General features: G+C 43.3%; 1 protein-coding gene across 1 annotated transcript in view; it reads left to right on the forward strand.

The window, feature by feature from the left end:
• Positions 1-25,647, forward strand: part of LOC124606059 (facilitated trehalose transporter Tret1-like) — a 60,952-nt gene extending 35,305 nt beyond the window's left edge. The window contains exons 3-4 of the mRNA XM_047138021.1: positions 13,206-13,418; positions 25,162-25,647. Of these exons, the coding sequence (XP_046993977.1) occupies positions 13,206-13,418; positions 25,162-25,647 (699 nt within the window). The remainder of the gene's footprint in view (positions 1-13,205; positions 13,419-25,161) is intronic.
• Positions 25,648-26,120: the final 473 nt, after the last annotated feature.

Raw genomic sequence — 26,120 nt, forward strand, 5'->3', positions numbered from 1 at the left:
GTACGTTTACGGTAAACAGACAATGATAGACGACAGTTAACAGTTTTCCTCGGTTTCTTCACCGGAGTTACCAAAATGAAATTTCAGCTAAATTATGTGTCTTTCGCTACTTTGAATATTCGTTCTAAGGTTGCATTTCGTCTTGTGGGTGCTTATCAAATAAGTGTACTATGTAACCAAAAGGGATAGGTCCTTTATTTGGCGGCCATACTGTCATTGGTATTAGAAGATCTGAGCACACAAAATTTTCGAGCCTGACACTGGGAAATACTTGGAAATGCAATTAAGTTTGCTCATGCACCCAGCGCTTTGCATGCTGCTCTGTCTAGAGCTCCCGCCTACTACTATCACAACCATATTTCTTGTTAGGTGTAGAAAAGTTCCACAGATAACGGTAGCTAGTTCTTCATTCACAGTTGTAATAACAAACTATGTGGGTAATCGGAATTTTGCATGAAATGAATCTCATAGATATCTAGCCAAGTGGAAGTAAGGACACTGAGCTATATCATCTCTAAACCAGCACAGTTTTTTCTCTTTTGATCATTTAAGTATTTCCTTTTATTCTACAAGCATATACGAGTACTGGTCCAAAAATAAGCATTGTACTCATTTACAAACCGTTCTAGGTGGTGGACCGGAAGTAAGTAGCCTGAATGTTCTTGTAAGCTTTATCCACGACACTGATACGGAGAGAAGAAGAGCTCCAAGAAATTCCAAGAGAAAAGGAGCACTGTACAGTTTATCCTGATGCAAACTTCACTGTAGTCACTTCTCAGGTCAATATACGATTTATAGGTTAAATACTCAAAAACCACGTGCATACTTCGGAACACTGAGTGTTTTGTGATGCCAAGGTACAGGACCACATGATGCATTCCCAATTAATTGTCGGTGTTGAGCAGCTGCTGTGATGTCGAAACCAAGTTTACTGTCTTTCTAAGGGAAGAAAAGGCTCTACAAAAAATGGTTCAAATGGTTCTGAGCACTATGGGACTTAACATCTGTGGTCATCAGTCCCCTGTAACTTAGAACTACTTAAACCTAACTAACCTAAGGACATCACACACATCCATGCCCGAGGCAGGATTCGAACCTGCGACCGTAGCAGTCGCTTGGTTCCGGACTGAGCGCCTGAACCGCTAGACCACTGCGGCTGGCAAAGGCTCTACAAACAGATAATGCAATGTGCAAATTACTCTTGTGATGCTGGCAATAGAGGACTGTCGATCTGTCGGGCTGAATTTTTCAACGAGGTGCCAATACAAAAACGTGAGGGAAGGAAAAAAAATAATGGCAGTTAATACACTGTGGGCCGGCTGGTGTGGCCAGGCGGTTAAAGGCGCTACAGTCTGGAACCGCGCGACCGCTACGGTCGCAGGTTCGAATCCTGCCTCGGGCATGGATGTGTGTGATGTCCTTAGGTTAGTTAGGTTTAAGTAGTTCTAAGTTCTAGGGGACTGGTGACCTCAGATGTTAAGTCCCATAGTTCTCAGAGCCATTTGAACCAGCCAATACACTGTGGTGACAAAAGTCATGGGATAGCGATACGTACACATACATGTGGCGGTAGTATCGCGTACACAACGTATGAAAGAGCACTGCTTTGGCGGAACTGTCATTTGTACTCAGATCATTCACGTGAAAATGTTTCCGAAGTCATTACAACCCCACGACGGGAATTAATAGAATTTGAACGCGAAATGGTAGTTGCAGCTAGACGCATGGGACATTCCATCTCGGAAATCGATAGGGAATTCAGTATTCCCAGATGCACAGTGTTAAGAATGTGCTGATGATACTACATTTCAGGTGTTGCCTCTCAGTGCCGATTATACCACATTTCAGGTATTACCTCTCATCACAGACAACGCAGTGGGCGACGGCCTTCACTTAACGATCGAGAGCAGCGGCGTTTGTGTACTGTTGTGATGCTAACAGATAAGCAATACAATTGAAAAAGGGCAGAAATGAAAGTGGGACATACCAAGAATGTATCTGTTAGGACAGTGCTGTGAAATCTGGTGTTAATGGGTTATGTCAGCAGACGACCGACGCTAGGCATTTGCTAACTGCACGACATCTCCTGCAGCCCCTCTCCTGGGCTCCTGATATACCGATTGTACACTAGACGATTGGAAAACCGTGGCATGGACAATGAGACCGATTTCAGTTGGTAAGAGTTGATGCTAGTGTTCGAGTATGGTGCAGACCCCACGAAGCAACGAACACAAGTTGTCAATAAGGCACTGCGCGAGCTGTTGGAGGCTCTGTTGTGGTGTGTACTGTGTTTACATGGAATGGACTGTGTCTTCTTGACCAAGTGAACCGATTGTTTACTGGAAATGATTTACAGCCATTCATGCACTTCATGTTTCTAAACAATGATGCCCCATGTCATTGGGCCTCAATTGTCCACGATTGGTTAGAAGAACATACTGAACAATTTCAGCGAATAATCTGGCCACCCAGATCGCCCGACATGAATCTCATGGAATATTTATCGAGAGGACAGTACGTGCACAAATTTCTGCACAGGCAAAACTTGTAGCCACATGGTCTGTCTTTGAACTAGTCACTGGAAAACACAAGAAGAAACTTCTGAATGCGGTATGCACTGTGAGTCTCTGATAACTTTTTATTCGATGACACATCTCAATGAGGTGACCGTGATGAAGCAGAGTGACTGTGAGTCGTAGTCTAGCGTCTGTGTGCAGACAGGCCACAAGCTGGACTGCTGCCTGACGTTCACAATAAAAGTGTATGATAGTCTGATAACAAGTCTAAAGTTAAAGGCCAATGGCCAATTAAGTGAAGGCTCATAGTAATCTGGTTGGACCGCGCGGGATTAGTCGAGCGGTCTAAGGCACTCAGTCATGGACTGTGCGGCTGCTCCCGGCGGAGGTTCGAGTCCTCTCTCGGGCATGGGTGTGTGTGTTTGTCCTTAGGATAATTTAGGTTAAGTACTGTGTAAGCTTAGGGACTGATGACCTTAGCAGTTACGTCCCATAAGACTTCACATTCATTTGAACATCTAAATCTGGTTGGATACTCTGGAGGACAGCGCAAGCAACGTGGTCCTGGATTGGCGGCTGGACTGCTTCTTGATTTGGCTGATGATCCAACATATTCGGTGACTGGGACAGAACAAGTATGCTTTGGCTATATGTCGGCATAAGTACTGTAGGGGCGGAAGAGTATGCCGCGGCCTACTTGGCGACACGTAACTTAGGTGGTGCATGTAGTGCCGTGATTATCACACCACATACTGACGATGAAAACGCTGTCTGTTTGGGACGTGGTGCCGCTGCTCGCCAGTTTACTATGGTAACAACCCGTGGCTGTTGATGTTGTTCTGTGCTGTTGTCTGTGTTTCTCAATGACGTGGCGCTCGGAGATTCGCATTGTTACTGTTCCCTTTCCGACTGTTGTGTTCGTTCCTTGATGATGTGGCGCCGTCAGACTCGCGACTCAGCAACCCGCAGAAACGGTCTATGAGTTCCGCGAGTCGGCAGTGCATCTTTCCCTCCCCCAGAAAACAGACTGGCAGCCATCACCACAGCTTGAGGTCTGCTGCAACAGATGTTAACCATCGAGGGCGTCGTCCAGGGAACCCGATCGTCGATGGCTGGTGGTGAGGGAGCTGCAGACGTTGACGGCGTCTCGACCGCCTGCTGTGGGAGGGGCTTCATTGTGAAAGCCTGAAAAATATGCATCTGTAAGAAAAGTCTGTTAGAATGGCTGTTCTGTAGCTGCAAGACGTGAGGCCGAATTGTACCATCAAAGATCGCAACGAATGAGGAAAGACAACTGGAAGGCCAGGAGTTTCGTGGGTTACGGTATGTTGCATGCCGGTGAGCATGATCTCCTGTCGGAGGGCAGGAACGCTGCGTTCGTGAAGTTGTGTTTGAGGAGCACAAGGAAAGACTGGAAAGAAGTTCCAGAGAGACGTGAAAAACGTTGCAGAACGAGTGGCGTGCGCTGGAGCATGATAATCGAGAGAACCTGTAGGAATCTGGGAGTGATGTGTGCTGGAGCAAGAGGCTGTGCACCAGGACAGAGCTGTCAACGAGTGGCACTAGGACAGATACTGAAAGGCATTACGCCGGTAATGTGTGGGAAGGTAGCAGGATTACTCCGTGGGTGAGGAAGCGTAGGACTCAGAGTTTGGAGCACCGGAGTGGGGAAGCCAGCACATTGTCGCATGGCACCGAAATGTATGGAGAGCACGAAGTGCTGTGCCACCCTCCGAGGTAGGCTGCATCTTCTTGGCAAAAGCACGAAGCGAAAGAGGCAGCATCAGGCGCATCTGGGAGGATAGTGTACGGACAGTACAACTCAGGCAGGCGAACCAACCGTTGAGTGCTGAAAATGATGGTCTCGGTAAGTTTTGGTCACATAGATTGTGAATATGGTTGCAGCAGCCACATGGCTTGGAAAAGAAAAAAAAATGGTTCAAATGGCTCTAAGCACTATGGGACTTAACATCTGAGGTCATCAGTCCCCTAGACTTAGAAGTACTTAAACCTAACTAACCTAAGGACATCACACACATCCATGCCCAAGGCAGGATTCGAAGCTGCGACCGCAGCAGCAGCGCGGTTCCGGACTGAAGCGCCTAGAACCGCTTGTCCACAGCGGCCGGCGCCTGGAAAAGGAAAGCATTGTTTCACTGGAGGCAGGAGTAAAACATGTGATTCTGTACGCGCAAGTTCCATGATAAGAGGGTCCAGTGAGGGATATCGCCTCAGAGTTTCTGTGTGTGGAAACATTGGTCCAAGCAATCGTCTGGCTTTTTACAAGTGGGAAACTGCAGTAGTGCCGCCTCAAGCCCATTGGCTGGTTGGTACATCGTTGTAGATGGCTGCCAAACTCTGGTGTCGTGGCGATACCAGTGAGCTTCTTCAAGATGAGTTCATGTGCTCGTTACATGTACTGTATTGTTTAGTGAGAGCACTCAGATGGCCACGGTTGTTCGACCACGGTCATACTATAATGGCGACCAAGTACAGGTGAAAATGTTCGCCGAGTACCGTCTAGAAGGCTAGTTATGAAAAATTTTAAATGAATTGTGTGTATACCAAAGAAAAGGTTAACTCCATCGCTAATGTCTGAGTCAAACATTGTGAAAAAAATTTATCCTCGTTGTCAATCCCTCTTATGACCAGTGCACAGTGCGCATTGAAAGAACAAGCTCACAAGTAAACAAGTGACATTACACACTTTGTTAAGAATCGTAAAAATAAAGACAATGCAGTAGCTATACGGGCTGCTGTCGAATATGTCATCGAAAACACGAAAGGGAAATTCTGAATTGGTAAGCATTGTCTGGTTTAGTTGTCTGATGTCAGTTCCTAATTAGGTGACCGTGATGACGCACAATCACAATAAAAGTGTATGATTGTCTGATACCAAGTCCGTACCCTGGAGTCCTCTCAGGCCAAGGTCAGTGAGGCAAAGGCTGAAGGTTATCCATCTGGCAACTCGCGAGTATGGTGTTGGTGAAGGTGGAGAATAAATCCGAGGCTGGAGTCCTCACAGGCTCACGGTCAGTGAGGCAAAGTCTCGTAGTAAACTGACTGGCTGTTCTGGAGGATGGGCCAGGCCATGTGGGCCAGGATTTGCGGCTGGACTGCGTCTTGGTTCCGATGCCGAGTCTGACAAGTTTGGTGACTGGGACCGAACTAGCAGTGGAAAATACAGCACGGCCTACTTGTGGACACATGGCCTGGTGGATGCGAGTGGTATTGGGATTGTCGCGCCTCCTACTGGCGATGAAGACACCGCGTTTTGGCGACACGGTCCCCACTGGTCGCAGGGGCGGCTGCCATAGTTTCTTATGGCAACGATGTGTTGCCATTGTCTTTGACCTGGACTTTGTGTTTTGATCGTAATGACGTGGCACCGAAAGCCCTGCATTGATGCAAAGAGCATGAGTGGTTTGTATGGCTGGTGCTCTGCGTGACTGAACACCGATGTACTTACATACTAAAAGATGTATAAGAACTGGTTCTGTAAACGCATCATGGTGCCTTACACATAGATGAATGTATATTCATGTCGTACCAATTGATTGCAGAGCATCCCAGGAGTTATCCTTCGAACGACTACCTCAATATTTTTGAGCAATTCTTCATTAGCTTTGTACCAACGGTGAAGCACACAGGACTTTGTTGTGACGGTGTGAAGCTACTTTCAACTGGCCACAACTGTGGATTCTTTGATTCCTCTGGGTGAAGGCTCATCAAACTAGAACACATGAAATATTAGTTCACTTTATTACACAAATGAATAAAAAATTTACTCAACTTTCACACCCTTCTTTGTCACAGGAGTACTGGGTAATTTACAATTGTCATTGAATTTGAAAGCATCACTTGATGCACCTAGTAACAAACTGTTCTCTTGAGTACAATGTTCGTCATTTACAACAGTATAAGTTCATCTGATACTAGTAACAAACTGTTCTCTTGAGTACAATGTTCGTCATTTACAACAGTATAAGTTCATCTGATACTTTAAGGACTCCTTGGTCCTAGACGATGAAGGTGACAGCTGCAGCTGAGGTCACGAACTGGGGCAGAGGTCCTCACAGCTCGACTCTATATAGACCTCAGTGCGAGGGCGCTGCAGTATTGAGACCCGTAGTCTTTAGGAGCGCCTCCGATTCGTCGGTTAGGATTGCAGCAAGGGGTCGCCAATGTCTGTGGCGTCTGTGTGCATTGCCGACTACGGTGTGGTACCGCGATCTCTGGACGATACCACAGGTTCCATTATCCCTGATAATGAGTTGTCGGTCGCTATAAGATCATTGTTTCGTGGTGAACATTCCGAAAGGGCTGAAGATGTCCTGAACCACGCTCAGTCCAGCGGGCTTGAAATTGTTCATGATGGAACTCACACATTCTACGCGGATATCTATGTGGCTCAATCTCCTCTTGATGGCTTGCAGAGCATCTCAGGAGTCAGGCTTCGAAAGGCTGCGTCAGCACTTTTGCGCAATTCTTCATTAGTCTTGTATCGACGTTGAGCCACATAGGACTTGATTATTTCCCCTGATTAGATGTCTCGCGTAGTAACGTCAGCGATTTGTGGTGAATATTTCAGTGGGGCTAGAGATGTTCCGGAACAACACCCAATTCAGACTTGAAATCATTCATCATGGAACTCACATACGAGAAAAGCAAAGCGTGATGCAACACCATCCTGCTGCAACTACACATGATCCATGGTATCCTTGTCTTTGAGTTGAGAATCCACATACCCTTCTGAGAGGTATGGTCTGAAGAGGTACTGTGATCAAATTCAAACTCATGCCGTAACACAAGAAAAGTTCGTTTCCAGCAATGACACATAAAGGAGACATCTTTAAACGTGAAAACAACTTTTCTCCTGCGTGAACTTTGATATATCCCGCAGTCAACAGAAAATAAGTCTTGAAGGAGAGACGGCATTTGGAAATTGTGTAAGCAAGCCATGACAGATGGTAATTCGCTTCTCACGTCGTTGTCCGATCATTCTTTCATTAACATTGGTTAAGGTCCTTTTATTTTCAAATCTCCTTTTACGATGTGCATTGTTGACCGGCGTACTTGAAGTTCAACTTCTATTTTGTGATTGAGTTTCGTTGGAGACTGCTTATTTGATTGACGACGACGGAGTAGGATTCCTCTCGCCTTGTTTTTACGCCTATTTTTTTGACTGCCTGAAAAAGCACATTCTCTTAATCAAATGGGGTTGTTTAAAGAGGTGGAACCTCGGCAAAGCGATTTCTAAACGCACTCGTTGGCTCTGTCATTGGTTGCCATGTTTGCGGACGTCCGTGCACCCACCCACACGCCACAGATTACTCAAGAGAGTAACAGTGTTCGCTTACCTCAACCATGGCTTCACAACTGAAACAATACAGTACCGAAACAAAACAAAACAATACTGAATAAAACGTTTTTCGTCAGATTCAAAGAATGGATACCGTTAAAAATATACTCTAAGGGGGGGGAAAAATACGGCGCACCACGAAGGAATTATCCGAATCGGACGAAAGTTGGTAGATGTGATCTACATGTGCAGACATACAAATGATTCATTCAAGAGAGAGAGGTTCACAATTTAAGCAAGTCATTAACACGTTGGGCCGCGTCTGGCAGTTGTTCGCATTGGCATTGATTAGAGCTCCCGGGGGATATCGTGCAAATTCTCTCCAATTGGCGCGTTAGATCGTCGAAACCTCGATTTGTTTGGGGGCCACTGTCCATAATGCTCCCAACATTCTCAGCTGGGGAGAGATCCGTCGACACTGCTGCTCGAGGTAGGGTTTGCGAAGCACGAAGAAAAGCCGTGTGCGGGCAGGCATTATTTTGCTGAAAAGTGGTAGACAACCACAATATTACTGCACTAGGGAGTGAGGGCGCTTCGGTCGCCTTTTCGTGAGATTTTACCAGTGATATTTCATAGAACACGCTGAACATCTTGGCAGTATATACAGAACTGTCTTGAAATCATTCACAATGAGATGCGTTTTCCTAAGTCGTCACTGTACTATAACGTCAACGCTTGTTTCCGATAACGGCCGCAGAAGGTCATGTGCGTTAATATCGTGGTGGGGTGATAAGCCCAGGGTGGCTTACCATAAAGGATGAAGCATCCCCAACTCTCTTGTGGTTCCCTTTTTAGGTACTCCACGTCCACATGTGCTCGTAGATACGTATCGTCGGTAGGTTTTCCGGCTTTACTTCCCGACGTGACAGCGACGACTCTCCGATGAGGTGCGGGCCTTGTGTTTTGCTATTACTGCGAGTCTTGTAAATATCGCTTTTATTTAGTAATTTGCCCGGCTAAAACTCTCCCCTTTTATGGTTAAGACAGTCTGCGCCACCTTTCGGAGGGAGTGAGGACGTCAAAGAGTCACAAAAGTTCATATTAAGCAGTCGTAAAACACGTAAACGTTCACTTCAGTTAGCGTGTTAGTTAATGCCTACGCTTTCCGCTAGATGGTGCTGACTTACTGCTGAATAGCTTTGGTTCCATAAAATCTTCACTGATTAGTACTAGGTAAATGAAATAAGTACAACACTCTTGTATTTCACTTTCACTCTATATTCAAGGGTTAAGATGGTGATGGATGATGGTCTACTTAAAATGTTCCTAACCTGGAGGAATCTAAATAGTCCGCAAATGCCGATATGCACGCGCTCTATGTCAAGATTCGCAACTAACGGCACACGACACTTTCAAACTCCACATGGTAATATCCGAATACCGGTACCTCTGAATTCACTCGTATCAGCAGATAATATGAATTTCTGTCGTCTATATGTCCGTAAAGTTCCAATCTAGCGCTAAAGTCCTAAAACTCCCTTAATACTCCGTTGCTACGAACAGTCAGAGATCGTACACTACATCAATTTTAATCTCCGTAATATTCTAACAGTTTATCGTGAATCTTAACACGATAAAGTCCAATCTAATTATTGTCTCGCTGACTGACACGGGTTCCCCGCCCTTTAACAAAAAAATCAAGGAAAAAAGGCGGCAATAATGACGATCAGGCCTTTTCATAGGTTTTTCATCACAAGAGTTTAACGTCACTGCCTTCTCCATGACGGAGCTTCCGTGGCTTTGCTGTACTTAGACATTAAACTACTTGCTGATATACTATAATTTTGATCTGCAATTACCGAACTCTGATTCTACACTACTTTCCCATCTAAAAATTCTATTCTTTATTTTAATTATTCTTTCTATAGCTTTTATCACGGTAAACTGAACCGAGGTGTTACAATGACAAGAAAACGGGACGTAGAATATCGTCGACGTACAGCTGTACTGTAAGGGTGCCGAGGATGACAACCAAAGTGGTCATCCTATGAAAAGAAAAGGCACCCCAGACCATCACTCCTGGTTTTCGAGAAGTATGGCGCAGGTCATCGAGGCTCATTTCGATGCGGGACTCATTACTGAAACACATTTTACTCCAATCAATGGGATTCTAGGCTGAAGACCTGTCTGGAGACGCCCCGGACAGAAGTAGGATACCAACCTGAATGTCGCCCGCTATACAGCCCGACAACCAGGAGTTAGGGTCTGGGATACCATTTCTTTCCATAGCATGACCACTTTGGTTGTCATCCACGGCACCCTTGCGGCACAGTGGTTCACAAACGATATTCTGCGACTATTAATCAAATTTAGTGCATATGGCATAGCGTTTCACTTGTGTGACTGGATTCGTGATTTCCTCTCAGAGAGGTCACAGTTCGTAGTGATAGATGGTAACACATCGAGTTGAGCAGAAGTGATATCTGGTGTTCCGAAAGGTAGTGTCATAGGCCCTCTGCTGCTCCTGATCTACGCAAATTATCTAGGTGATAATCCGAGCAGCCCTGTTAGATTGTTTGCAGATGACGCTGCGCTTTACCGTCTAGTAAAGTCATCAGACGATCAATTCCACTTGCAAAATGATCTAGAAAGAATTTCTGTATGGTGCGAAAAGTGGCAATTGGCACTAAACAAAGAAAGGTGCGAGGTCATCCACGTGGGTACTAAAAGAAATCCGGTAAACTTTGGGTATACGATAAATCGCACAAATCTAAGGGCCCTCAATTCGACTAAATACCTAGGAATTACAATTACGAGCAACTTAAATTGGAAAGACCACATAGATAATATTTTGAGGAAGGCGAAACAAAGACTGCGCTTTGTTGGCGAACACTTAGAAGAGGCGACAAACCCACTAAAGAGACAGCCTACATTACACTTGTCCGTCCTCTGCTGGAATATTGCTGCGCGGTATGGGATCCTTACCAGGTTGGATTGACGGGGAATATCGAAAAAGTGCAAAGAAGGGCAGCTCGTTTCGTGTTCGTGTTATCGCGCATTAGGGGTGAGAATGTCATCGAGACGATACGCGAGTTGGGGTGGCAGTCACTGAAACAAAGGCGGTTTTCTTTGCGGCGAGATCTATTTACGAAATTTCAATCACCAACTTTCTCTTCCAAATGCGAAATTTTTTGTTGACACCCATCTGCGTAGGGAGAAATGATCATCATAATAAAATAAGAGATATCAGAGCTCGAACGGAAAGATTTAGGTGTTCCTTTTTCCCACGCACCATTCGAGAGTGGGACGGTAGAGAAGAAGTATGAAAATGGTTCGATGAACCCTCTGCCAGGCACTTAAGTGCGAATTGCAGAGTAACCATGTAGATGTAGATGTTGTGTTGCCTTTCACAGCATGTCATCCTGGGTTTAATTTCAGCAAGGTAATGCCCGCCCCGCGCACGGCGACAGTTTTTACAGACTGTCTTCGTGCCTGCCAAAACCTACCTTGGTCTGCTCGGTCGCCAGATCTCTCTGTAATTGAAAATGTGTGGAGCATTATGAACTGGGTCCTCCAACCGGCTCGGGATTCTGATGATCTAACGTGACAGTGATACAGAATTTAGGGGACATACAACAACTCTAGCAATCAATAAGAAGTTGCATAACTGCTTGCATAAGGACTTGACGTGGACCATTGCGTTACTGACTTATTCAATTCGTAAATCCCTCTCTCTTGAATAAATCATCCATTTCTCTGAAATTCTATTGATTTATTTGTCTGTAGATGTACGTCACGTCTACCAATTTCGTCCCGTTCGGATAATTCCCTTCGTGTTGCATTGTTTTTTTATCCTTAGAGCGTATTTCCTCAATTCTACACGGGGGTTCGGATATGATTTAGAGTTACTTTCTTTTACAAATACCGTTGGAACTATGGGCACGTCCTGTGATGAGACGATGAACTGATTCTAGTACATTATGCAGACTCTTGATGGGAGTTGAGAACTGTATGTATACTGAAGGGACAATGCTTGTTAGATGTTAAGTAGAGTAACCCATGGACAAGATGGAAGGCTAATGTCATGGTCAAAGATAGAGCATCTGATTTTTATGAAAGAAAGGAGTCAAAATAGCACATATTCTTAACCTTGTAACTGCGGTGTGTTGCCAAGAAGCTCCTGCAGAAAAGACTTATGCACCTGGATCGCTGGGTTCGCTAGTGAAGGGAATCTGCAAGTATGATCTATCATCATCGCAAAGTCCAGGGACGTTTAGGTTATATCTCAGTTGATTATGGTTGACAGATGCATAACCTTTCACGAACTTGAATCGCAGACAGTATTTCCTGCGCAACCCAACCTTCCATTATTCACAACGATTTGGATGTGGAAAAGGTTTGTGCACATGTGGGTTATACGGGATTTGACACAGGTTCAGAATAAGAATACAGTTGACGTCTGTAGTCGAGTATTAGAATTAAGGAATTAAGAGCCATATTTTTTGGAAAAATTGGTGACTGGTGACGAATGATGGCGTCACTATCATACATCTTGAAGAAATTGCAGTCCATGCAGTGGAAACATTCTGCAAGTCTCTGACCCACAAAATTACGTGCTGCTGCATCTACAGGCAAGCAAATAATCTCCTTCTTCTCGTACACTTGTGGTATACTCTAATGGACTGGCTTCCACAAAGAACAACTGTTAACAGCAGGATGTGCTGTGACACCCTTACACAAATTATTTGCAGGATTCTGCAAAGTAGACAGGAAAAGTGGTCGAAGCGAGTACTCTTCCAGCACGACAATGCGCAGCAGTACACCAGCAGTGCCACGATTGCGAAGTTAACATCACTGGATTCGTTGTTGTGTCACATCCACCATATTCACCGGATCTCCCCTCTTGTGATTATGATTTATTCGATTACATGAAGGCCGCACTGCGAAGTAAAAGATTCTAGAAGAATTAATAATTGCAGGCAGCTGTCCATGAGAGCGTGCATAGTACCTTCGAACAAACGTTCCTTCACGCAGTAATTGAAGTTGCCAGGAAGGTGGCAGCGGTGTATTGACGTGCGCAGGCAGAATATCGAGAGATCCCGAGTACACTGAATCATGTTCGTTAATAAATAAGGCACAAAAAACTAATTGTAAATCATTTCTGAATGCCCCTCTCAGAAAATATAGAAGGGCACATGAACTTCTCGTATACCCTCTAGTATCCAGCGTTGCTTTACAACTGCAAACACTAACAGTCGGTGATATAACTGTGTCAGTATTCTACCCCAGTTGTGAATTCATACTTCTGATCAAAAAGTGTAGATTCACTTCTTGTTTACTGAACGGGTTCCTCATTTGACAGTAAGCTTGATTTCTTCCGTCTACAGTTGATCGCTGACTCGCGGCGACGTAAGGACAGTATCAAGGAGAAGATGGGGAAAAAATCGACCAGGAGGGCACTGATGATCGGGCTGGGCCTAATGTTCGCCCAGCAGCTGACTGGAGTCAGCATCATCTCCTTCCATTCGAAAACCATCTTCACGGCCGCCGGCGACACAACAGACTCGACTATCTGCTTCAGTGTCATGGGCATCATGCAGGTGCGTGGTCCGCAACACTTCTAATTTGAGAAGGGGTACAGAGACGTTCGGAGAAGTTTAATATCATGTTTAGACGCCTGGCTGTTTGTTATTCTTCCTGCGAAGTAATCAGCCTGGAATAGTGAATCTAACTTTGCACTTCAAACCACTTTTCTCTAATGCCCAACATTGTTAGTGTTTTGAGACCACGCTGATCTCTTTCAGCAGCAAATCCGTTTTACACGACTTAAATGATCCAGATTCTATTGTTGGACTTTATCATTTACCGACATTCAACGTAAGTGAAAACGGAGCATTATTTCAATTAGAATAGGGGAGGGAAAGTAATAGGCAGCTCCTTTATCGAAGAACCAGCTTGGCTCTTGCCAATCTGCATAAACAGGAACGGAAAACTTAAGTCAGAAAGCGTGAACGAGATTTTTAACCTCGCTGCCGTAGTTACTTACTGCTTTCAACATCTTCGGTAACGTGCTCGGGGGTGTAGCGAATGAAAACAATAAGCAATACTTTGCCGAAGATGAAAGACAAGTTTCCGAATGTACAATGGGTTTATCGGTTTCACTTTCTGCGCTATGCTGCAAGGACTGTCTATTTGTAGTGTTCAGAGGCTGCGAACGTTGGTTTCTGAAGAGCTCTCTGTCTGGACTCGACTCGACTTAGCTAGACTATCTGTGTAGTACTGGCCGGTATTAATCCTGCAGAGACTTGTGTACATAAATGAAAGCAGATAAAAAAATTGTACTTATAACTTCAATAAACAATTCGAGTTGTGTGATATGATGAGAGGCAAACTGACTTTGTTTAAAAGATGGAGCGGCGGGTTTTTAATGAACCGAGTACTTAATTACTTTTTGTGTAATTTTGAAAGATTTACCTCAGAATGCTACACTAAGTCGTACTTTCGTTGACGTTACGGAACGTAGACATTACAGACATCGTCTCAGTAGACTACGGCTAAAGCTGTCCTCGAAATATTCTGCGAAAAATTAAGCTCATAACACGATTGGAAACTGGGATAATAATTTTTTATATTTAGGGAAAATTTAAAATACCACGTATACAGTTTTTATGGCTTTGCCTTTGTAGATTATTTATTCATTAATAATTCGAACTAACTCTCGGATGTGACATCTGCATGAAAAATGCAGTACCTAACGGATCGATAAAACTATGAAATCAGTCACGTAACTTCCGACAGAGAGTTTAGGAACATGAGAAAATCCAGTTACCTTGTCTTAAAGAATGAGTATCTTCCACGTAACGTCTACAGCACAACAGGGTCATAAAAATTCCCAGTAGCTGAAATAATAAGGGTTTCATGAAGTTTAAGTCTTACGCTGGTAATGGCGTAACGTCTGTTCTCGTTTTTGTGGATGGGTAATACTGGGAGAGAAAAGTGACAACATGACTGCTCACATAATGAGTAGGGAAGCAGGAATGAAAACAGAAGAAAACGAAGAACTTGAAAACAGGATTGCATTGACCTTGGAAGACAATTCGGAGAACTGATATTACGTAAAAGGAGAAATTATGCCATTTATTGAAGTATGCGGATTCATATGTTCGGCACGATGCAGTGTGCAAACGGAAGTCAAAAATGTTCAAGTATTTGGAATGTGGCGACGAATATAATTACGAATATGGTTATTAAAAAAGGCACACTAACACTGTCAGGGATTTGTACGAAAGAACCACACAGGCCACGTGAAAGATCATCAGAGAGTACGCTAGAATTTTTTACACTACAGGGTTGCAAAACGACCAAAGGACTATAAATTACATTGTTGAAATGAACAGTAATGGCACAAATAGTTGTGAAAATTGTGTGACGCCTGTAAACGTTAGTGCCAGAAAGTAAACTATTCCAGGGGAAAGGAGATACAAAAACCGTGTCAAAAAAATACAAATTGGGACAGGATGGAGCAACATCTTCGAGTGTTTAATCGACAGGTTGCTTCATAGCTCAAATTTTGAAAACTGTGTTTTTCAGAAGCGTCCAAATAAAAACTAAAGAGCAGAAGTAGGTACAGATGGAACGCAGATTTATTGCACAGTATCTTGTAGTATGTCCCAGTAGATGAACGTTATTTGTGTTTGTAGAATTTTATCCAACGTACGAGAAATAGAGAAAGTAAAGAGCGAAACCCACGTCCTTAAATTACCAGGAAGTTTCGATCTCCATTCTACATTTTTCTCAAGTGAAATTATCGATTCAGTTGAATCAAATTCGTGGCTGACTAGATCTGGAATCAGTTTGTATTTCATTTTGCACATAAATAGGGTGTACTTTATTATGGAGTAAATGTTGCCTTTGGTCCATCTGGATCATAACCTGATACAGACATGTGGGCGTTGTACGTTATTCATTCTGTTACTTCTCTTCTTCCACCGAACTAAGGGGGAACAGTAGTGAAGACAATGGACACATAGTTGAGAGAATGGGCGTCACATTACCTCCTAATCATCCTGGCACATACTTCGTGTCCTCCGTACCTTCTCAAAATCGCTCCAAGTGGATGCCCGGTTGACTCCCACAACAAAGTCACGGGCGAGTTATTTTCCCGTTCTTATCCAGTTGCTCTAGGATCTCGATGAGGAACGGAAGACTCCTACCTTTTCTAAGCTTCTTCTCTCCTCGATAATTTTTTTCCTTCCGAATGAATCGCGAGTTACGTGTATGACGTCATATGTCGTATATATTTCAGTAAGCGTTTGTTAATTTTTTTCGTCGTAGAAACTAGACATCAATTTGGTGAAATGCAACTCAAGACTTTGTTCCTCAACTTAACGACATTTTTGGTATGAAGTTACAGGGGTTACGAGGGAACTACTTGCAGTTGATGTTGGAAGCTAGCGACTACATGGTATAAATTGGCTAATCAGTTATTTTAATTTCCCTGAACGTCTCGGTAGCCCTCAGACTATAAGCTGTTGCTTTCAAAGGAATTTTATCGTAACTTTTCAATGTATTTTTAATCACTTGCACCTTAACATAAGCGGAATTCGTTATAAAGCACCATACACTGCCAGTTGACGTTTCTTCATTACTCACTAACAGGACGTCATTCCAGTCCTCACATAGTGGACGGTTAAGGGAGAGTCGTCGCGTAAAAGGTGTCCTGAGCGTGATACTTCGTAAAAAGAGACGTTTGACGCTATTGGGGTCTACATACAGGACGGTTCCCTGTAAATCACGAAATGCGAAAGCGACAATTCATTCAAAAGCGGTCCTCTTCGGTCGTAGTGTATAAATCATTGAGCGGCTTGTAATGCATTTGATCGTTGACCAGTGGCGTGTTCCACTTCGAAAGATGCAACAAATTAATGGCCAAAAGTAACAGACTTTACCAAAGTACGTTGTTTGAAAGCCGCTGCAACTTCGTCAATGGCTTCCCTTTTGCTTCCTACGACGTGAGGCTAAGCGTCGGGATGAAATTCTAAGACAGCTACAGTGTCTCCTTCATGCTGCAATTATTTTTAAACCAACAGATCAGAAGTATCCAGACAACTGGCAGCGGGCGTTTGTTAGTGGGGAGGTCCACCCTCAGCTTTTATGACACCTTCAACTCTGCATCTACATCTACATCTACATCCATACTCCGCAAGCCACCTGACAGTGTGTGGCGAAGGGTATCTTGAGTACCTCTATCGGTTCTTTCTTCTATTCCAATCTCGTATTGTTCGTGGAAAGAAAGATTGTCGGTATGCCTCTGTGTGGGCTCTAATCTGATTTTATCCTCATGGTATCTTCGCGATATATACCTAGGAGGGAGCAATATACTGCTTCATCCTCGGCGAAGGTATGTTCTCGAAACTTCAACAAAAGCCCGTACCGAGCTACTGAGCGTCTCTCTTTTAGAGTCTTCCGCTGGAGTTTATCTAAAAGATATTTAGTATTTCGGCCTTTAGTCTGTCATCCTCTGTTGAGTACCATTTTGGTCACAGAGTGTCTGGACATTTTGTTTTGATCCACCTACCGCTTTGACAAAAGACCAAAATTTCTTAGGATTTTCTGCCAAGTCAGTACATAGAATTTTACTTTAGAATTCATTGAATGCTTCTCGCATAGCCCTCCTCGCACTACATTTCGCTTCGTGTAATTTTTGTTTGTCTGCAGGGGTTTGGCTATGTTTATGTTTGCTGTGAAGTTCCCTTTGCCTCCGCAACAGTTTTCTAACTCGGTTGTTGTACCACGGTGGTTCTCTTCCATCTCTTACGATCTTTCTTGGCACATACTCATCTAATGCATATTGTACGATGGTTTTGAACTTTGTCCACTGATGCTCAACACTATCTGTACTTGAGACAAAACTTTTGTGTTGAGCCGTCAAGTACTCTGAAATCTGCTTTTTGTCACTTTTGCTAAACAGAAAAATCTTCCTACCTTTTTTAATATATCTGGGGACACTTCAGCGAGGTGTCTGAATGACTGCGGAGGAGTAGGAGCCTATTGCTCCTCAGCTGCCGAAATTCCAGAACGTAGCGATGTTGGATAATGGGGGTCTGGAGCGAAGTTGACGTTCTGACTCGTCCCATACGTTTTCCGTCAGGTCCAAGACAAAGCTCTGGACAGGCCAGTCCATTTCAGGAATGTTATTGCCCACAATAAATTGCCTCACAGATGCTGATTTATGACTGGGTGCATTGTCAAATTGTTCAAATGTGAGTGAAATCTTATGGGACTTAACTGCTAAGGTCATCAGTCCCTAAGCTTATACACTACTTAACCTAAATTATCGTAAGGACAAACACACACATCCTTGCCCGAGGGAGGATTCGAACCTCCACCGGTAGCAGCCGCACAGTCCATGACCGCAGCGCCTTAGACCGCTCGGCTAATCCCGCACGGCTGTGCATTGTCATGCACATACAAACAGCTGTTGTCTCCTAACTATTTGTCCATTGTACATGGTAGGCTACACAAAGCAGCAAAATACGTTCATACCCTTACGTATTTAGCGTTTTCTTAAGTGCAATAAAGAGACCCTAACCACGAAAAGCAAACTCATATCGTAACAACACCTCCTTCGTACTTCACTGCTGGCTCTACACATGATGGCAGGTAATGATCTCTATTTCATCTGCCAGACCCAAAACCTTCCATCGCACTGCCACGGGGTATAGCATGATTTATCACTCCAAGCTACTCGTTTCCAGTCATCCACTGTCCAGTGACATAGCTGTTTACACCACATCAAGTGCCTCTACAGAAACGAGTGGGTGATTGAGGAGGTGCTCGATCATTGTACCGATTATCTTTAAGTTCCTAAGCACAGTCGTTGTGCTAGCTGGGCTCACGAGTGCTTCTTTTCACTGATTTCAGGCAATATTTTACAACTACCGTCTGCAATGCTTGTCGCCCCCGTCTGTCAGTACATTAGGTCTGCCTGATCTTGGTTTAATTGTGGTTGCTCCTTCACGTTTCAACTTTACAATCATGTTACCAACAGTCTATGGGGTAGCTTCAGAAAGGTTGAAAAGTCCCTGATGATGGATTTGTTGCTCAGGTGACATCCAAGGACTAGTCCACATTCGCAGTCACTGAGCTCTGCTGATCGACCTATTGTTTCGCTGGACAAACGATACTTGCGTTCGAAGTGTCTCGAGATTTCCCGATACGCCGCAGCGTTCGCTACTGTATCGAGCTTGTTCAAACAACCACGTGACATTTGACTCGCACGGCGCAAGTGCGAGGGATAAGCAAGAAACTGTAGACTAGCCACAACAATAAGCTGCGGCTCTGCTTAAAATCTGACGATTTCGCGAAGCACTGGAGAAAATAGCATTAAATCGAACCACAGCACGAACAGATGTACAATATGACTCCTCATATAATAACCGTATGAATGGATATATCAACATTTATGCTGATTTTTAAGCAAAGCTAACAAAGACAAAAATGCTGTCCTTCAAAAGATATTACTTGATTGATCCCAGTATAATATTTAATTTGTTTATGAGAGGCGGTAATGATTTACCAAGTACGTTGCAAATGAGCTGTTCAGCTCCTGTTCACATATTAGAGTAAGAGATAAAAGCATTACCGTATTTTAATCAGCTTGAACACAAGACGGCAACATTCAGATGGAACAATCACAGCAATTAATTAAGAATTAAATGCCCACCGAAGATATCGTAATTAAGTGACTGCAATTTTTATCACGAGTATGAATTACAGCGGCAAGAGTTGTCTTGTAGATAGTACCACGAGACGTCACTAGATCGCTGGACCAGCAAAAGTTCCAGAACTGGACAGAATCATGATTGCAATTTTTATATTAGTTACCGTTGTTATGCATGACTTGCATCCTGGAATATACCTCAGTCCTTGTTTCACACTTAGTTTCATTATTAAAATCCATAGTGGGAGAAAAATGATAAGATAGAAGGTTGTGATAGTACCAACAATCGTCACTAGATCGCAGCGTAATCAAAAGATGGGAGAAAACCAGATTTCGCGAACTGCGACGTAAAATGTCCGAACAATTCGATCGTGTTCAGACATAGCCCTACTGACTACACAACCCTTCGTTTTATACTAGCGGATCCGCTTCTCGTGACATCTAGTGGCCAATTCTGCATTGCTTAGCGGTGTTCAGGAAGATTAGGCGCATTATTTTGAACTATGCCGACTTAGAAACATTCAAAACATAGACGTTTCAGATAGTGTATGTCAAAGAATAACTCCCGCCTACCATATATTCGTTTTGACAGTAAGCGTAGATTAATTTTACTCGCGAGAACACCCGATTTCCCAAAAACTTCGCTCAGTGGAAGAGGGACGAAAATAAGCGATCACGTGTCTCGGCTTACCCGTAGATACTCGACCGTTTTTGAGAAACGAAGGTCAAAGTTTTCGAGGTACTTTATGTGCCTTTAAACGAGTAAACAATCTGACCGTAGCAGTGGCAAGAGTCTCGGCTTCACACTTTTGCGCCCGTGTTCGGAATCCGATTATTATCTTTTTTATTTGTCTCCTCATGTCCGTAGAAGATTACTACACGAATGTTTTCCAGTTTATATTGAAATAAAGTTGTCCTTATTTGTGTACTAATTGTATGGCTGGTCAATTAATTAAGAAAAAACAATAAATGAATGACAACATTTTTTGAAATTGTTTTCAGTGAACTCCAGTAGTTTATCTCGATTCATTATCAGCTGCAAACGCCAGTTTTCTATAAAGTGATCCGTAATGTGTGGTTTGTCTTGAAATTATTGCCAATGCGTGAAACCCTCAGTAATGTTAACGACATTTCTTTTCCGAATGAGATTTATACGAAGAAATGCCACTATGGCAAACTTTTCTCCGCGCGACGTTCGTGGTGTTCGAAACGTCAATGTTTTGAAAGTTTCTAAGTCGGCTTAATCCAAAATAATGCACCAAATCATCCTGAACAAGAGACATTAGAATGAATTATAAGAACTAATATAAGAATTGTTATAAAAATGTAATATAAGAATATGAGAATTTAAAAAGATCATAACCCTAGAAAATACCATACACAGATATACACTGAAGCGCCAAGAAATTGGTATACGCATGCGTATTCAAACACAGAGTTATGTAAACAGACAGAATATGGCGCTGCGCTCGGCAACTCTTATATAAGACAACAAGTGTCTGGCGCTGCTACAATGGCAAGTTATTAAGATTTAAGCGAGTTTGAACCTGTTGTTATAGTCGGCTCACGAGTGATGGAACACAGCATTTCCGAGGTAGCGATGAAGTGGGGATTTTCCCGTACGACCGTTTCACGTTTGTACCGTGAATATCGGGAATCCGCTAAAACATCGTATCTCCGATATCGCTGCTGCCGGAAAAAGATCCTGCAAGAACGGCACCAACGACGACTGAACAGAATCGTTCAATGTCACATAAGTGCATCCCTTCCTCAAATTGCTGCAGATTTCAATGCTAGGCCGTCAAGGAGTGTCAGCGTGCGAACCATTCAACGAAACATCATCGGATGGGCTTTCGGAGACCAAGGCCCATTCGTGTACCCTTGATGACTGCACGACACAAAGCTTTACGCCTCGCCTGGGCCCTTCAGCGCCAACATTGGACTGTTGATGACTGGAAACATGTTACTGGTCGAACGAGTCTCGTTTAAAATTGTATCGAGCGGATGGACGTGTACGGGTATGGAGACAACCACATGAATCCATGGACCATGCATGTCAGCAGGGGACTGTTCAAGCTAGTGGAGGCTCTCTAAAGCCGTGGGGCGTGTGCAATTGGAGTGATATGGGATCCCCGATACGTCTAGATACGACTCTGATGGGTGACACGTCTGTCTGATTACCTGCATCCATTCATGCGCACTGTGAATTCCGACGAACTTGGGCAATTCCAGCAGAACAATGAGACTCCCCACACGTCCAGGATTGCTACAGAGTAGCTCCAGGAGCACTCTTCTGAGTTTAAACACTTCCGCTGGCGACCTGACTCCCCAGACATGATCGCTACTGATCGTATCTGGGATGCCTTGCAACGTGCTGTTCAGAAGAGATCTCCACCCCCTCGTACTCGTAGGGATTTATGGACAGCCTCTCAAGATTCATGGTGTCAGTCCCTCCAGGACTACTTTAGACATTGGTCGAGTCCATGCCACATCTTGTTGCGGCACTTCTGCGTGCTCGCGGGTTCCCTACACGATATGAGGCAGATGTACCGGTGTTTTTGTCTCTTCAGTGTATTTTATAATAAATGTATGACCGAGATACAATTTTACAATTAATGTAATGCCCTTGTTCCCTATAACTTGAAGAGACATTTTCCAGTAATAATCTTCTACGGACATGGGTAGGTAAATGGAAAAAAAAAAAATAAAATGAAAACTGTAATCATGTATCGAGCACGGGGCGTAAAAAGTGAGAGGCTGTAACGCCAACTACTACACCATCGTTTCGACTGACAACGCGCACTGAAAGGTATATGAAGTATCTCGAAAACTTTGACCGTCGTTTTCTCAGAAACATTCGAGTTCGCTTTTTTTGACTCATCTTCCATTGAGCGAAGTTTCTGAGAAACTGGGTTATGGCATCTATTCCATGAGCAGCCTGCAATATGTGCAAAGGATGGCAAAGAATGTGTACTGATTTAAGAAAAGCGGAAAAAGTTATGCAATCATGTTACACTAAGCTGGTACAGCCGTAAGAAAATTATTAATACTTCCCTTAGACCTCCACATTTACTTCGCGTGCTCAAAATGACCTCAGTTAGCGTCCACATAGGTCGTTGAACAACCTGTTCACTGGGGTGGCTGCTTTTGGTAGTTTCCAAGGATAATGTACTTTAAGTTTCCTCAACTTAAAGTACATTATTGTAGGAAACTAAGATAAGCAGCCACCCGGTGAGAAAACAGCTATGTTACTTTCAAAGAATACGGGACGACCTCCCGTCAATCTCTTCGTCGTATCCATTTTCCTGAGAGATAGGGAACGAAATTCTAGTTCATAGGGCGTAGTAAATACGCAAAACAAAAATGTGCGCAGCATCTTGAGTTATACTTTTCACTTACTGTTCCGTGTCAAAGGAAAACTGCCCACTTAAAACGCTACAAAACCATGATTTTGTTTTTGAAACTCTGACAGCAACCGTATTTACAGTCTAAATTATGGAACTGAGGTCCTTCTATTATGAAAATTGCTGCTCTTTGAACGCCAAAACATATTTCTGCACCTTGTGCCATCATCGTTGGGTACATGCAAACGTGTTTTAAGTGATAATTAGTCCGTTTTGATTATTCTCTAGAACATCTTAGAGCTTTAAATATAATAGGTAACATAGTACATTTTCTGACCACGTAATTGCCCATAACCACCAACCAAATAAAATAGACGCAGACTTAAAAATACAAAATCCAGCAGCCTACATCAAAAATTTATTGTAGACGAAACCTTTCACATAGGGAAGGAAAGCAATATCAGATCGAAAACAGACCATAAACGACTACGCTACAATATTATACACACTGAAACGGAAAGACGGACAGAAAAAGAAACAGGTAAACATCAAAAGGGAGCAAGCGCTCAGCAGTACCAGAAATTGGAAATTTCGACTTGCGAATGTGGTTCATCAAAATCCTGTACTGTGTTTCTGCGTACATTTATACAACTAATAGGAAGTGATAGCAAACTATATTCCCGAAATATTTACATGCAACGAAATTACGTTTATAGATAAAGTGGCTTGTTAACTCGCCAACTAAGCTCCCAACAATGTTATTTCATTGCAGATGACGAGCAGTATAGTAAATTGACGTTCTACAGAATGAGGTAATAATCACAACAGACATAAAATGTTTTCACATGTAATTTATCTTCCAATAATAACTTAATTAGCAAAAGAATACAACAGAGTAGTACATTTTACTAGTGTGCTAGGGGCTTGGTGTGGGGAAGGGAAGTGCCAATGAGGTGCGAGCTGGTGTTATACAAAACTTACTTTACACCCATACTATTTTACAGCTCAGAGACTTGGACTATGACTAAAAGAGAGGAGAGTAGGATACAATCCAGTAAAATGAAGTTTCTGAGAACTATGCTAGGGAAGACGAGGAGAGACAGAGTGAAAAATGAAGATGTTAGGAAGGAAATTTGAGTGGAGAAGTTGACTGAGAAAATTGAAAAGAATAGATTAAATGGTTTGGGTAGGTGAAGAGGATGGGAGAGGGAAGAATACCAAGAAGAATGATGGAGTTCAAGATTGAGGCCAAGAGGCCAAGAGGAAGACCGAGAACAAGATGGATTGATACAATAAAGATGAGTTTAAGGAGGAGAAACCTGCTATGGAACCAAATTGTGGAAGAAGAATGGTGGAAAGACGAAGTAAAGTGGCGAAGTACCATTGATACCCCACCCGACCGCATATTGGATAGAGGGGAAACGAAGATGATGATGAATTACTTAAACATTAGTTATTTAAACATGTTTGCATTGCACATACCTGAATAAAAGTACCCACTGATAATGGTGCAAAACTGCTGAAATATGTTTGAGCATTAAAAAGTATATAGCTTTATAGGGGTACTTAAGTTTCCAAAATTGAAATCGCTAAATGTTAGTCAAACATTATGTCCTAGTCGACCAGCATCGTTTTCACCAAAAAGAAGTGCTTATCAATACTTCACCTTTCAGTCAAATCCTCCTCTCAGCATAATCCTCAGTCTCTTTCTCTCATAGTATGCGCTATTAGATCTTCGTCTGAATCTTGCAAAAGTCGTTGTGCACTCCAAATTCTTTTTTATTTAAAAACATGATGCTTGTTAAGTCTCACGTACACATTGAAGGGCAGGCTTCTTCTGTGAGCGTGCAAAATGCTCCAGTAATGTAGCTGAGGAAGAAGGGCCACTGTTTTAATGTTCTGTGGAAGTCGCTACACAATACTGTGAGTTTCAAAGTTATTAAGCATGCGTGAGCTACTGTTCTCTTCGCTAGGTTACTCCCATCTCTCTCCATTATTATTGAACATTGACAACAGCCGCTCAGGTTTATACTATCACAGACTTCCGCTGTTCCAACGACCGTCACGATTCATCTTTATTTATTCACTTTTTAGTCGAAAAGACAACACTAGCATATCTATTTAAGTGATCAATGTTAAATGACAGTGAACCTACAAACTGACATAAGCCAAGCATCACATAGTTATCACATTTTAAGATGTGTGTACATTTCTTTGGCACCCTTAATAGTTTGTTGAATGTGTGCGTCCGAATAAAATAGAAACTGCATCCCGCAGGTCTTGGCCGTGATGATGGCGATAGCCCTCGTGGACCGAATAGGTCGGCGGCAGCTGATGAAGATCTCGCTCATGGGGGTGGTATTCTGCCTCGTCGCTCTCGGACTCTTCTTCTTCATGAAGGACCTCGATGCGACGTCGGTGCTTTACTTTGAGTGGCTGCCGCTGCTCATCTTATCCGTATATCTGTATCTGTTCACACTTGGTGCAGGACCTTTGCCTTGGGCTATGATGGGCGAACTCTTCCCAGCGCATGTGAAAGGCGTCTGCAGCAGTATCTGCGGCGCCTCCAGCTTTGTTCTCGCTTATATTACATGCGAGACGTTCGCTCATCTAATGGGTGTCCTCACATTGGCTGGAACTTTCTGGCTGTATGCGGGACTTTGTTTCCTGTCTGCAGTATGGCTTTTCTTCTTCCTCGCCGAAACAAAGGGAAAAAGCTTGGAAGACATACAACATATACTTAGTATACAATTAAACAGTTGAAACTTTCATGTGCATTACATGGTTGTTTTGTCTTTTTGTACGTATACTTAATGAAAATAAGAACTAATCAACACTGTTATAAATGTCATTAGCGTTTGTAAAACGACATGACGATGTAAAATTCCTTTTTCTAGAACACGGGTGAGCAACTGGCGGCCCGCGGGCCATATCCGGTCCGTGTTTTCTGGTATTTTCACCCACCCTCTGCTGGCCTCCGGATTGCAAAAACAAAAACAAAAAAAAAAAGAAAAATCCGAGTTTACGTCCAAAAAATGGTTCAAATGACTCTAAGCACTATGGGACATAGCATCTGAGAGAGTCGCTGGACTACGCCGGGCAAAAAATGGTTCAAATGGCTGTAAGCACTATGGGACTTAATTTCTGAGGGCATCAGTGCCCTAGACTTAGAACTACTTAAACCTAACTAACCTAAGGACAGCACACACATCCACGCCCGAGGCAGGATTCGAACC

This window comes from Schistocerca americana, chromosome 3 (assembly GCF_021461395.2).
Source record: "Schistocerca americana isolate TAMUIC-IGC-003095 chromosome 3, iqSchAmer2.1, whole genome shotgun sequence".
Lineage (NCBI taxonomy): Eukaryota > Metazoa > Arthropoda > Insecta > Orthoptera > Acrididae > Schistocerca > Schistocerca americana.